Here is a 14,820-nt window from a genome sequence, read left to right on the forward strand (position 1 = left end):
TTCTGCTGAAGTCGTTTCGCTAAGATTCTGCCAGATTTTTCCCCGAATTCGTAGATCATCATTCGATACTGCCGATACTTAGCGGCCAAGTCCTGCCCGAAGAATTCCAGAAGTTTAGACTGAATTATGGCGACAGATTGCCGACTTTGACCTATATCGAGATCCTCCTTGATTGTGAGTGTTAATTAGACCACTGCCACCCCAAGCGTCTCAATACGCCCCCCCCCCCCTAATTTGCTCCTGCCTAGTTTTCCACCGGAAGGCAGCCAAACTCTTAGTCTCCCCACGTACTGCGGTTTTAAGCGTGTCCCAAACTATACCATAGGAAGCAGTGCCCCTATTAATATTTAAAAACTCAATTAGCAACTTCCTCATATGATCCTGATAGGCCTGCTCCTTTAATAATTTCCTTTCAAATGTCCAGTTCCTAGGGACACTGGCACTACGAGAAAAGGGACATTCTACGATCAGAGGATTGTGGTCAGACAGAATTCTGGGGGGGCAGAGATGGAAGCCGCCTCTGCTACCTGAGCAGACATGAAAAAATAGTCCAAACGAACCATTTTATTATGGGGGGCAGAATAGTATGTATAGCCATCTTGATCTTTATTATGCCGATACCAAAGGTCAGTCAGGCAATGTTCTTGAATTAACGCTTGTAGAGCCCTAAAGACCCTGGGTTTCCTACCCAAATATTTTTGAGCCCCGACTAAGTTAAAGTCCCCAGACAGATTAATATTCATGTCTCCAAAAACACAGATGGGATGTGGCCACTACGCTAATTCTAAATTCAGATGATTTACCACTTCGGGTCATCTAAATTTGAGCCACATATTGTTCAGATAGTTAGTCGAATTAGTGGTTAACAATAGATCTCTATTACCCATCTACCTGCACTATCCTGACAAGTTTTCCTACAAAATCCAACCCCCCCCATTTCAACAGAATGGCCACCCCTCTAATCATAGATGTCTGTCGGGAGCATCCTATTAGATCATAACCGGGGATTTTTAAATAATCCCGTTTATCCCAGGGCTTATGTGTCTCTTATAAACAGAGTACTTCTAGTTGCATGACGTGGACAATTTTGGAGAACAGGGCCCTTTTTTTTACCATCATTGAGACCACATATGTTCCATGAACATAGACACAATTTACCCTGCCCCATTTAAATGCGAAAACAGAACTAGTCTCCACTGTATAGCAATAATCGTTTTGTTCCAACTTACTAAAAGTGTGCAGATCCTGAAGAAAACACAAACGATACCACGACCATGACTCAAATTCAAGCTTTTAATGAAACCCCACCATCCCTCTACCTTCCTCCCACCTTGACCACTACCCCCCCTCCCACCCCGGAGCCCCCCTACCCCCTCACCTCCCTTATAGGGCAACAAGACCAAAGTCCCTGTGATGGAAAAAAGCTGGTTCACCCCGCTCTCCCCTGGGTGCCTCCCCCCAATCATAAGCAGCTACATGGGGATGAGCCTAATGGGAACCTAAAAAAAAATAATAATAAAAAAGAGTCCCAAAGAAAAAACAACAATATTCCCATATAATCGACCCATACCCACCCTTTAAGAACCGAGAACTTCTGGAAAAGAGAGCATTTAGAAAAAACAGATTAATAACTAAATTGCATTCAAGAACTCCTTCGCCTGAATTTCGGAAACAAAGAATCTGGTCTGGCGCTGATGAATAATTTTCAGTTTAGAGGGAAAGAGTAAAAATGCTTGAGCCCCTTTCGACTGAAAAGGTGCTATTAACTGGCGGAGCTGCCACCTCCGTTCCACAGTTACTGGACAAAAATCTGGTCTGAAAAAAAACTCGCAATCTTTCCCCGCCCTCTTCCGGTCTGGTCTAGCTAGGTCATAGATCTTTTCCCTGGCTAGATAATGATTCAGACAAATTAATATTGCACGAGGCTTGTCATCAGTCTGGGCAGACCTCTGCCTTTGCTTAAACGGGAAGCGATGTGCACGCTGGACTTCAAGCCGCCAATCCCACTGCTTAACATCAGGAAACGCTTCGGTGAAAAGTTCCACAATGAACTGCCTGATGTCCAAACCTTCACTCCCTTCTGGAAACCCCAAAATCCTGAGATTGTTTCTCCTGGCCCTATTTTCAAGATCTGTCAGCTTCCAGAGCATATCCTCCCTTTGCATTTTAATGAGATCAGTAATGCCCTTCTGAGTGGCCAGGTCATCTTTCAGAGTGGCGATCCTCTCCTCAGCCTCGACAATTCTGGACGCAATGTCAGAGTATGTTTTGGCCACTCTGTTGAGTTTTGCATCCTCCGACATGCACCCTGACTTCGCGCAGTTTCCTGACTTGACTCTTCACGATGGGCCATAATTGTCTGGTAGATAATCGAGAGGGTCATCTCTCCAGGGGGTGGCTGGGAAGGATTAGCCCCACTACCCCCCCCCCCGAATCTATAGGATTGCCCACCAAACCAGATTGTGTAGAAAAGGAGTAATCCCAAACTAATGAGCCTGGATTTGTGCTTGAAATGAGGGCCCCCTGTTCTCCGAGAGCTTTACAGACTGTGCGAAGACCATGGGGCGAAGCTTCTGCCCTTGCCGCTTTGCTGGTTCGCCAGTCACCGAACTCACTGTCATCATCAGTCCAATCCTTGTTCGAGCCTTCCTACTTCGAGGAATCAGTGTGTTCAGACAAGTTATAAAATGTACCTCCCATTCTATGTCTCTTGCACTTCCATTAAGATTAGGCAGAGCACTGTGACGGGCCTCTTGGCCCCATGCGTCTGGAATAACCCTGCTTTGGGGAGGCAGCCCGTCTGTCTTTTGTTCCAAGACCCCATTTTCACAATTCGGTACATTTGGGACTACATCTCCCAGAGTTCTATTGGATGCAGTTAATCGAGTTGGCTGGGCTCCAGTGCTAGGCACGGGAAGGGCGGTTTTAATGTTATTCTCTCTACCCTCAATCCCCGCCTCCACAGGCACAAGCTCTGGCCGGGGAACTGCTCCCTCTCCAGATATCACACCCATGCCGGACAAAGTTTGCCCCGCAGAAACCAGAGCAGCTCCTACCTTCTCCATAGCCGAGGCGTCCGGGGACTTCGAAGATAAAGGCGCCGGCTGTCTACGTTTGTTCTTGCCCTACGGCTGAGGAGTCTTTACTTTTCTGGTTTGCGATTTAAACACTGCAGGGAGGATCTGCCTAGCTTTTACCGGTGCCGCGGACGCTGTCTGGCTGCGATCTGCGTCACCGGTAGTTGACATACCTCCTAGAGAGACCAGCGACTCCCCCTCTGCGCCGGCCGACTTCCACGGACCAGCTGCACAGGCTACATGCGCGCGATTCCCTGCCACCACTGAATTCCTCCCCAGCGCCTTCGGAGGCACGATGCTGCACGGCAATCCAGGTAGGTAAAACAAACGGCGGTGGCCGGAGCAGCATGCAGAAGAGCCTACCCACAAACACAGAATCCTACCAGTAAATCGATTCCGTAGCAGAGGTAATCCCCACAGCATGACCATCAATGTCTTCAATTATAGCATCCAGATGTAGAATCTCGCATACTTTCTGTCCCAGGAGCCGTAATAGTCAGCAATCGGGAGAGTTGTCCAGGAGAGAGCGTAAACCCAGCTCACTCAGCCGAGTGAACGGCCACCATCTTGCCCCACCGGCGGATGCAAGTACTTGCAAAGAGATTGCAAAACATATTTTTTACAAGTTTAGAACAGCAGTCACTATTTGGAGTAAGGTAAAGTCTGCCTTGTGAAAGAAGTTCAGCTTAATAAGCAGATGCATTAAGTGTTTAGCTTTATATTATGTTATTATAAATAACCACAATTTAACAAACTACATTTCCCTTATGGTTCCTAAAACACTTATCTAGGACACAAAAAGAAAACAGAAACATGTTCAAATAATATAACTTTTATTTACATTTTTTACTGTAAAGCTTTTTGTTTTAGAATTAAAACAAAAGAAAGAAAAATAATTAAATCGGCTAAAAGAAAATGACAAGAAACGTAACACATGGAGTGCTAAGAACTCCCTTTATTACAGTTATTATCATTGGCTCCACGGTGAGATAAGCACAAAATGTGGTGCACGCTGCATTACACCACCTTCAAATTGCAGAGTAGTGGCAACAGTGTTTGCAAGATTAACAAGGAGGCTACTTTTGATTTAATCAAGGAGTTTGCTTGCTAAGATTAATTTGACATTTGGTGTGAACTCTTTCTGTACTGTGCAAAAGAATTAACGCAAGACGAAGCTCATTAAATTTCAAGAAAAAAAAAAAGAATTCAGAACTTTGGCTTTTATAGTCTGAAACACAGCAATGTCAATTAACTCCTACTAGCAGCAGCCTGTGTGTATGACAGACAAAATGTGAACAAAATAAGGAGAGCAGAAAGATTACTCGAGTGGACTAGCAGCGTCAACAGTCACAAAGAATGCATTTAGGGTTTTATTGAAGTTGGTTCTGTAGACATCTTGTATGGAGCTATGCTGTGGGGATCACTCTTCCACCCCTGAGTGAAAGTATCGGTTTAGTAAGCGTTCAGAACAATTAAACAAGAGTGTTCTTGATCCATGACACGAGGCAACGTGTGAACATCTCGAGCAGGGACAACCAAGGGAGAAGCATACCAACGTGATTAGAAAATTAACCTCAACAGGACAACCGAGATGAACTGTACAAAGTAAGAGGACACCGCTGCAGACCTGGCTCTTGCAGATACTTCACTACCACTTTAAGAGTTGCTTAAGCAGGAGGAGCAAGTTCACACCTCATTTTTAGGATGATAGTTCAATATGTAAATCCTCTTGTTTACTTTCATGTGCGCTACATGGATGTCATGAAATTTAGGACAGATTCGGTCCTCAACAGACTAATGATTTAGAAATGCACATGAGCTGTTGATTTAACAATTGTTGCAACATGACAAAGTTTTGTATCTCTTTTCTCCAATGCATCGCAAAGTAAACAATACAGAGTAATAGTCTACACAGTTTTCCAAATTATAACCTTTTGTATTTAACAGGGCAGAGGGATTTATTGGCCCAGAGCTCATCTCGTCCATCTGGAGCGCATGGAATGGATAAAGTGCTTCCCAGAGTGAATTTGCACTTTTTTAGGGACTTTCTCCATCTTGCTGTAACTGAAAGGGCAAATTTTATTAAACGTTAACAATGCATTTTCATGTTCCAAGCCCATCAAAAGCCTGACCGTTTACATAAAGTGTGATATTAAAAGGTTCATCCCCACATTAATCTACTTAACAAACCCTTAAGTCAACAACTATTCTACTGAAGAATTACATAGAGCATGACATGCGGCGCTAACCTACACTGAAACGCAATTTGCAAGTTGCACTAGTGCCTCTCTCTCTCATTTTAGATGCTCTATAATAAATAACTAGTTTGATAGGGAAAAGGCCACTATGTCATCTTTATGCAACTGCCTAATGAAGCTGAGCCCAGTCGCAAGGACAACACAGGACATATCACAGTCTGTAAAACAGCAATAGAGAGGTTTCAAATGCGTGGAGCAGCGGTTCCTGGAGTGCCCTCTATTAAAAGGTGTGTCTACTGTTTACCATCTAGATTCAAACCATCCAAGCTGCCAGAAGCAGGGCTGATCAGCACTGACAAAGGCTCAGAGCCTCCTCCCCCACTCGGCCCACCCCACAGCGCAGAGCACAGGCTTCACCAGAGACTGTCGGTTCTCACTTAATATGGTGGAAGGTTAGACTGGTGTTATTTTGTATGGTGGAAAGTCAGCTTTTGCCCAGTTAGTTGCAGTGCTATAAAGTAATCAGCAGTGATATGAAGCAGTTCAGTTTCAAGTTCAGCATCATCCTCCAGGGCGCCCGGAGGCAGCTCACGAGGGGTTCAGGGCACTAGGCAGACACAGCAGAGCAGTGCTAGGCAGGATTCATTTGGACTTGGAAATGGCCAATCCAATCAGGCCCGCTAGGCCAGCCACGCCTATGGCCATCCCCCCGACAATCGCCATGCCAACGAGACCATCTGCAGAGAAAAGAATCCAGACAATTAGCAACAAATTGTCACAGGTGACGAAAACATAAGGTACCACACATAGAAACAGGCATCACTTAAGGCAACATAGGGTTAAAATGCGACTTATTGTGACAATACACCAAGGCAACTGATCAGGAAACCACCCACCGCTTAAGATAAAGGCAGCAAATATATATGCAACACACAAGTTGGGATTTTAAGAGGTTTTCATCACAAAAAAAGGTTCCCACAGATCCCTTCATTAACTAATAAGAAAAGTACAATCTGCTGTGGAAGAGGAGGGCGGTGCACATGTTCCGTATCTTAAGGAACAAGACCACGAAGAATGTAAAGGTCCATATCAAATCATAGACTACTAAAATATCTTCTGTGTATAAATATCACCTTACAGAAACGGTTACTCATTTGAAATCTCTATATCTGATCTACTGCAACTCCAGCCCCACAATATTTATCCCAAGCACACATTTTTCAAATAGTTTATCCAGTCGGTGTGTTCATACGCTACTGCACGGAAAGACCAGTGCAGGTGAATGAAAGGCAGGACCTCACCAGAATGCACATCCCAAGGACACCGGTGTGTGTGGGGGCAGGGGGTGTATGGGATGGGGGGGGGGGGGGGGGGAGAATTCTTATGGCCTACCATCCAGTACATATTGTTAAGGGTCAAGGACAACAAGTCCTTATGTTTATGTTCTTTTCTTGACAAGTAGACAACAAATTGCTTCCTGGACAATTTAAGGGAAAAAAAATGGTGAATCATAAAACAAGTATGCGCAACCTGAAGGAAAAACAAGTCATACTGAAGGTTACAAAAGTAACCAGCAGGTCAATGGCCTTGCACAGGTGCAGACTTGTAACTTTCAGCAATTCACAAGGGTTTACAAAAGTAACCAGCAGGTCAATGGCCTTGCACAGGTGCAGACTTGTAACTTTCAGGAATTCACAAGGGTGTACAAAAGTAGGTCTGAAAACCTGTACCAGTTGCTGGTTTCTGAGCATAGTCCTAGCAAGCTTTGGACATTTCATTTTTTTACAAGCAAATATACAAACGTACAATGTCTAGTGAATATCTGCTGAATACGTGCAATCACTTGTGAAAACCCTAATCTCTGGAGGTGGAGTGGGGGGGGGGGGTAGAGCGGGGGGAGGGCAATTAATGTATCACCATGGACAACTCGTGCCCCTACACCCAAACATTTTCGAAGATGGGAGTGGAGTATCTTCCCACCCAGGAAGAAGTGTCCCGCCTGCCCCTGTCAGGAGTTAATTCTGACCTTTAAAATGTAAATTTGTGAAAAGTGCACAAACTCACAAGGCATTTTAGCCCTGAAGACCACCATGTGTGCGTTTCCAGCCCCCAGGTAGATTTGCTCACATGTTATGTTATGTTATATGGATTTGTAGAGCGCATGTATACCCGGAGGTGTCTTGGCGCTGCACATGAAAAGCTTCACGCTTTGCAAATCTTTTAATAAGCATAAAATCGACCTCAGCATGTGTACGGAAAACTTAGTTGAGTTTGACCTTGCAGAGTTGATCTATCGGTAAAATGGAAAAGTCCACTCACTGATTTAGCACTCTGTATATGTTGACAAGGCGTCTGAGGGACATGGAGACAAATTGATTTGCTCAAGAATGAAAAATTCTGATTAAGCCTGGACACCACGGGCGAGGATTGCCTACAGCGGACTGAAGAGACACAATGTGCCCATGCTACTAACCATTCTAACAAGACCTACTCTCGTTAACAACTACTAGGCAACACGAGTAGGAGCAATAACAGCATTTCGGTCAATAGGATCTTGGATACTTTGCTTCTTGAGATTACAAGTATAGTTCATTTAAATAGGAATGAAACCAACATAATCACAAAGATCTACATTCTTAGAAATACTATAGCTCTGCAAAACTTTAATTCCCAAGGCCTACATGATTCTTAAACAAAGAAGTGACAAATCACCGCAAACAGACTGCATAAGTCCTGATCATTCACTGCTGAAACAGAGCGCAAACGGTTGAAAGCTTCAATTAAGCTATAACTTCTCTTTTCAATGAGAACTACACCTGTGAAGCATTCGGATAAAAGCCACGTGAGATACCAGCAAACCACATTTTACCCTAAAATATCTATTTAACTAAATGTCTGCAATTTCACAACCCCATCATTTTAATTAATCTGCAGATCAGGCAAAAGAGGGAGAAAGTAAGAGGACTTGCAGCCCCAGTTACTGCTGTTTTCTACCCAAGGGAGAAGGCCTACTAGAGCAGACCAAGTGAACACTTGTTCAAAGACCAGAAAGTCATGGAAAGCAACGCACAAAAAAGAAAAAAGCAACGCACAAAAAGGAAAACACTGGCTGTGGTGACAACTAGTACACAGAAACCTCAAGATTTCAATCTATTTGACCATTTTATTCTGGAACGTTCCAAGCTTTTTTCTGTGGAATTAGCCCATCTAAACTCTTCAGAGATTTTGCAAATATCAGGATGGTTCCTTTAATAAGGGTAATCAGCTTAGGAGATATTTTATGAGTTGAAATGTGCTCTTGGGTTGTTGGTAGTAAGGGGAGTGTCTCAAATCCAGTTAATTTTTCAGTCTATGCACATTCACGATTTAATACCTCTAAATGTCGAACTAGTAACTTCAACGTGGAACACCCATTTTTGTTTTAAACCAATCCCTATTATGCCCAGTTTAACACAAATGCCTCAAATCGGGTCTAAACTGAAACCATGAGATATCCTGCAGCGTACCAGAACATAGGTGGAAAAAATAAAACATGATAGACACGAAAAAACTTCAAGTCAACACAAAATGGAGGAATGGCGCATGCAAAAGCTTTTAAAAATGAAAAATGTAAGGAATACGACCCGGCCCCATAGACCATTGAGGATGCCTGGGCGTGACTACAACAATCCGACACATGGTATTATCGTCTCCCCTTTAACCCGATAAACAAACTCTGCCAAATTGTGAGACTTTCTAAAACTCAAATGAATCAGTTTAGTTTGCTTGAATTCATAGATAATTTGTGACTTGGCAGTTTAAGCAAAAAATAGCTACCAATGGTCCCATGTTCTGAAAAGATGCAGGAATAAAAGACAAATGGGACGGATCACAGTAAAGGTCTCACTATTTGCATAAAATCATTCAGAGTTCTGTCTGAGAAAAGAGTGCAAGATTAAGGGTCAGCAATGCTTTAACCTAGGGTTTGGAAATAAGCAGGAAAGAATTACATTGAATATCTATCACATTCCATCCCCTTTTCTTCCACTCTTGGCCAGAAAATGTATAAAACCATGAACAAATAATTTTTCAGGTAGAAACAATCTGAAAATCCTAGCACTTTATTAGAGTTCCTTAGGAATTGTAATGCTCATATCATCATCTCACTGTTGTAGAGAATCAGACCAGATGGAAACTGACCTGGTACAGTTGGACACCTCTGCAAATACATAAGGAGGGCTCGTATTAGAAAAACTGAATACTACATACTTAAATTACAACTAACCCTCAGCAATGGAGGCTTGAAATGGTGAAGAGCTACAGAATAAACTATTATGTATTTCTAAATTTTCCATGAACATTCCACAATGTTATTTTACGAAGTCTCTTAAATGATTTGTAGGGTAGTGACCCGTTTATACTCTTTTTACTCTGGGACTTAAAACCTAGATGAATATGGAAAATCCAAATGACTTAAAAGTTGAATAAAGAAATTCTTTAACATGGAACAGGAATAACTGAAATACGTAAAAGGTTACCGATAGAATATATCATGGACAAATGTTATTCGTTATGAAAACTACTTAACATAGTCTTGAGGATTAGTGGTAATTAACCCCTACCGGAGGGTAGCAGACGGGGCGGCCACTGATTTCAATATTGATCGAACTAATAAGTTACAAAATATTAATTGAAGCCAAATGGTGAAGTTGCGGCTTGTTGAATGAAGATCCCGAACCTGGAACAAACAATAATCCTGTATATGACGCTGTAGTAATAAGGTGATCAGAAAAAACAGCTCAAGAGGCCGTCCTAACGGTGGTGACATGAAGTAATAAAACAGCAGTGTTCACTGAACTCGCCAAGCTGATTCAGGTGATCCCCTTGCTCGTCATCCGCATCGTCCCATCTCCCAAACTGACATAAGAAAGCCGCCTGTGCTGATCGTGGAGAGAAGTTGTGCGCTTGATCTCTTCCTGTTCCAGGATGGTCATCGGAGAAAGAGCAGAGCCACAAGGGATTGAACCATCCTGAGGTCATCTCCGCTGCTGCTGCTCTCCTGCGTGGGCTCCACCAACAGAATAGTGGTCCAACTACTCTACAAGCCCTGGTGCCCCTTACTCCACAGACACAACCCATTCCAGCAACTCAAGCGGACAGGACAGAATGAGGCAAGAGTGCCCTCCCACCCTAGGGGTCTATGGGAGGGGTCAGGACACCATCTGCAGCACCACTCCTTTATAGCTCATGTGCATAAATCACGCCATTGTGCTGGAAGCAGGTGGCATGTGACTTCCAGCTGAAGACCAGAAAACTCACACCACTAGAGCGCTGACCCGATTCCTAGTACTGCAGCTTCTGAGGTCGCCCACACTTCCAGTAAGCAGAAACTACAGGACCATTTAATTAAGTTTTATACTGAAGTGCCAAGAAGAACAGTCCCCGGGATGATATGTCAACATAAGGAAAAGATCCCAAAAATTAGGAGAATGGTCCTCCGCACCAAAGGGACAGGACACAATAATGACACCAAGTCAAAGAAAATTCCCTTTGGGGCTATTCGGTAGCATACACTAATACTCAAATTCCGATCACACCTCACTCATAGATCAACCATTCAAAATGCCAAAGAGTAGTGTATAAATGTTTTATTCACTACGTGAATGCATAACAATCTTCATATCCCGTTATCCGGATTTACATTTCACTAAAGTATAATTAAAAAGTGAAGGGAAGTGTTGCCTGGCCACCATCTGAGTTTATGAAGAGAGATAAAAGTATGTCTGCCACAAACCAATACTAACAAGGACAACCCACGGAGGGGTCTTCTGCCCATGTTTTAAATTGAATGTTCATCCTGGAAGGAGACATGAATAGGATTATTTTTGTAACCACCAAGTTCTCCAATTGTCCAGTTTTATTGTGTAAGATTCCCGCATTGGCAATCTACCTGTTACCATATAGTCTGGTTGGTGCTTGGAGGAGAAGGAGAGTGAAATCCCTCGGCCATCAAATCCATATTTTCATATAACGATGTTATGAGTCTTGGACAGCCTGAAGAAGGTGGTTTGGACCAGTTACTGCCACCGAAACGCGTTGCCCTTGGCCACTTTGTATTTATCTTAGTGTCTTTGAAGAAGGTGGTTTGGACCAGTTACTGCCACCGAAACGAGTTGCCCTTGGCCACTTTGTATTTATCTTGGTGTCTTTTTATGATGCTCACATATGGAAGGTTTACATATATATTATATGTTTTTAATTATGTATTAAATATTGATTGATTATAATATTGAATTATGAAATAGTCATCCTGCTGATGTGCTTTACAAAGTGTTTTTTTAAATATTGTGTATTATATTGTCTTGTTGTTTGTAGATTAGGTTTAGATATCTTGCAGGATACAAAAAAAGATTTTTATGCATTCACTTAGTGAATAAAACATTTATACACTACTCTTTGGCATTTTGAATTGTTGATATATGAGTGAGGTGTGATCGAAATTTGAGTATTCGTGTATGCCGCCGAATAGCCCCAAAGGGAATTTTCTTTGACTTGGTAACAAGGAAAAGATACACATTAAAGATCACCAACCCCAATAACTGGAAGCAGAAAATTCTCGTTTGAAAGGCCAAGGACGTTTCACATTAGACGCAGAGCTTCTGGTGATGGCCGAGAATGCATTTCACTATCTGGAGCTAGCCACTGAACATTAAGCAACGCTTATTAAACCCACCCATAACACAGGCGCTGGAAGTAGGTGCGCACGGGTGCTGCAGCACCCCCAATAGAACCATGCATGAATTCAAAGTGAACTGAGCAATAAAGATGCCTTCATATTTTGTGAAACTCCGCAAACAGTGTGGCAGGCACCTCACGGAGCAGGGTGCCCCGTGTTATGTTCCCCAACCTAGGCTTAAGTAGCAAAGTGACCTTTTACCTACATTTGTCTTAATTTGCTCTGCATAACGGTTCTAGCACTGATCTTTTACCCAGTTACACGATGAATAAACGTTGATTGGTTTCCTTGAAACGAGCCTCATTTTGTATGCATGAGAATTCTTAGTACAATCCCCTGGATATGACTTACATAACAGGATTAACAACCTTTGTAAAAAACTCATTGCTATCTTCATCCTAGGGCTACTTTGCATAATCACAATTATTGGTTTAGGCTCATCTACATATTCGTACTCTCAACATATCTATTGTGGTAGAGCCCCTGAGGCTACCTTTTTCTGTACAGAATAAGTACATCTTCACTGGTTAGTGAGAGGACATGCTTCCAAGCTGACAAAAGTCACGGAGGTCTCGGCATGCTGAAGCTTGAACACGCAGCGGTCCGACATCCCTTGCGGGGTGCCAACTCGTGACCAAGATGGGGTCCTTCGTTCTCTAACAACAGGTAATGGGGTTTGCTTTCCTAGGAGATTCTTGGCTTCACACCCACATACATGCTAGGTACACTTAGATAGGATCTGCATCGTAGGAGTACGCTTAATTACTGTCATTTTATATGCCTGCATATATTAAGTGTTTCACCACCATGGTAGAATTCTACCTTCTATTTAATCTGTTGGTGCTTGTAATCTCTTACGTTAGCTTCTATTAAATGTCGCCGCAAACATGTTTTATACTAGAATGACGCTGGCTCAATAAATGCTCATTGAAAAATGTCCAACGTTTATTCCATGTATCTCTCGGAGACTAAAGTGAGCACAATTCACTGAGCGAAAAGTACTGTATCCACGATCCTTGAAGGGTTATGGGTGGTCATGTTCGATGGTTGACAGAAACTATTTGCCCCTTGGTATGGTTAGGGGGCTTATGGTGGCACTGTGAGCAAGCTGGTCTATAGGTTGACATATACTGCGAGGGTGTCCGGATTCAGTTTAGACACCAATCCCTTAGCTTGTTGTCCAACAAACACGCAGATGCTGTGTATTTTAGGAACCAAGCCAAATACGGAGGGCCCTGCTAGGGGCCTCCAAAGTTGCTTTCCGACAGCCTTTCCATGTCAGTAAAGCAGTCATGGAAAGGCTGTCGGAAACCAACATCACAATCCAGAAGGCGGAAAATCAGTCCTTAAGGGATTTTGAGGCCATTCCGGATGGCCGACTGGCTCCTTGAGCCGATCGGAACCACGTTGGATTCCCCCGCCATTTTGAACTCTGACCGCCGGCATTGAAATACGGCGGTTGGACTTTAAACCGACCATGTCGGTTGGAAAGCCTCCGAACATCGGTCGGAGGCGTTCTGACTAACCTCTTAATCAGGCCCTTAATGTCATCAGTGTGCAGATAGTATTGACAAATAGGTGATTTTACAATGTTCCCTCAGTCTTAGGGGTTGTGTGCACTCCGACAGGAAGAGTACACTGTAGCCAATGCTTCCTTCTCAAAATCTCACCACAAGGTCTGCTCAACTGAGAAAATGATGTTGAAGCCTGCCCAGCTGCCTTCCTCTAAACTCTGAAGACACATTCTTAACTTCCATTTAAAGACTAAAGTATGTCCGATTCAGAGAAACAGGAAAATGTCAAGTCCAGTAGAATACAAATATGGAAAAAACAACACTATTCTCACACTTCCCTTCATATTGTGAGTGTGCAATTTCCTATAAAGGGGGTGCGTGGTACAACAAACACACCCACGTGGTCAGTCTGGATACCCATTCAGCAAAACATTTATAAAAAAAAATGTGCACCGTGATCATTTAACAAGGAGTTGATGATACAGGAAGAAGTAGTAACCTGACCTTCTCTAGACAAGACACCAAACCAAGACCTTGCTGGTAGCAGAGACTGAGATCACACCTCTGGTGGTGAGCAAAGGCCAGGGACACTCACCGGGGCCTTCTCACAAGATTGAGTAGTTTTCCTATAATCAAGACTGCGTCCTCATGCACTTTAAAGCAGCCTTCATATCGCGTAACACGACACAGCCTCCTCTCAATTTCAGGTACCTTTGCCCTCAGAACTTGTGTCTCTCCACTGAGCTGCATTGACTCAGTGCTCTGAAGAAACTACTACAATTAGGACAGAGTTCAAAGCAACACTGGACCATGACTGCTGGGTGCCTCTAGGAATGGGAAATACTGAAGAGGGAACGCCTCCATCAACTTCCCCGGCCTCCACTGTGTAATGCAATTCACAGCAATAGTTAATAAGTCACCAGTGGTGTGCAACAGAAGAGGATGTAAATGATTTCATCAGTCTCTTTGGATGAAGCATTACTGTATCCCACAGCGTTCTGAATCGATCCAAAACTATCCAACTGTTTTCCTCAAAATCTGGCTTATTTTAGTTGCTACATTGAAACATCATTTATATTTTAAGTTTAATTACAGCAGTTACATGGTCTGCAGTTAAGGCACTGAAAAGAGAGGACTACCCATTCAGCACACAATAGTTTTACGTCAAACATCTGAGAAAGCACAGTCCCAAACGACAAGTATAGGTTATCCATGAGATTGGTGGAGTCTCAACCGACCAGAGGAAGCGTTAGTAAGAGCCACATGTCCAACTAGGCTGCAATTGGATTGTTTTAGTGTGTAGGGGTCATCAGAAG

At 43.2% G+C, this 14,820-nt stretch overlaps 1 protein-coding gene across 1 annotated transcript in view; it reads right to left on the reverse strand.

Annotated features, from left to right (window-relative positions):
• Nucleotides 1-3,893: 3,893 nt before the first annotated feature.
• The window catches only part of FIS1 (fission, mitochondrial 1), a 52,182-nt gene continuing 41,255 nt past the window's right edge, over nt 3,894-14,820 (reverse strand). Inside the window, exon 5 of the mRNA XM_078670431.1 lies at nt 3,894-6,012. Coding sequence (XP_078526557.1) covers nt 5,918-6,012 — 95 coding nt within the window. The 3' untranslated portion in view covers nt 3,894-5,917. The remainder of the gene's footprint in view (nt 6,013-14,820) is intronic.

This window comes from Lissotriton helveticus, chromosome 12, assembly GCF_964261635.1.
Source record: "Lissotriton helveticus chromosome 12, aLisHel1.1, whole genome shotgun sequence".
Taxonomy (NCBI): domain Eukaryota; kingdom Metazoa; phylum Chordata; class Amphibia; order Caudata; family Salamandridae; genus Lissotriton; species Lissotriton helveticus.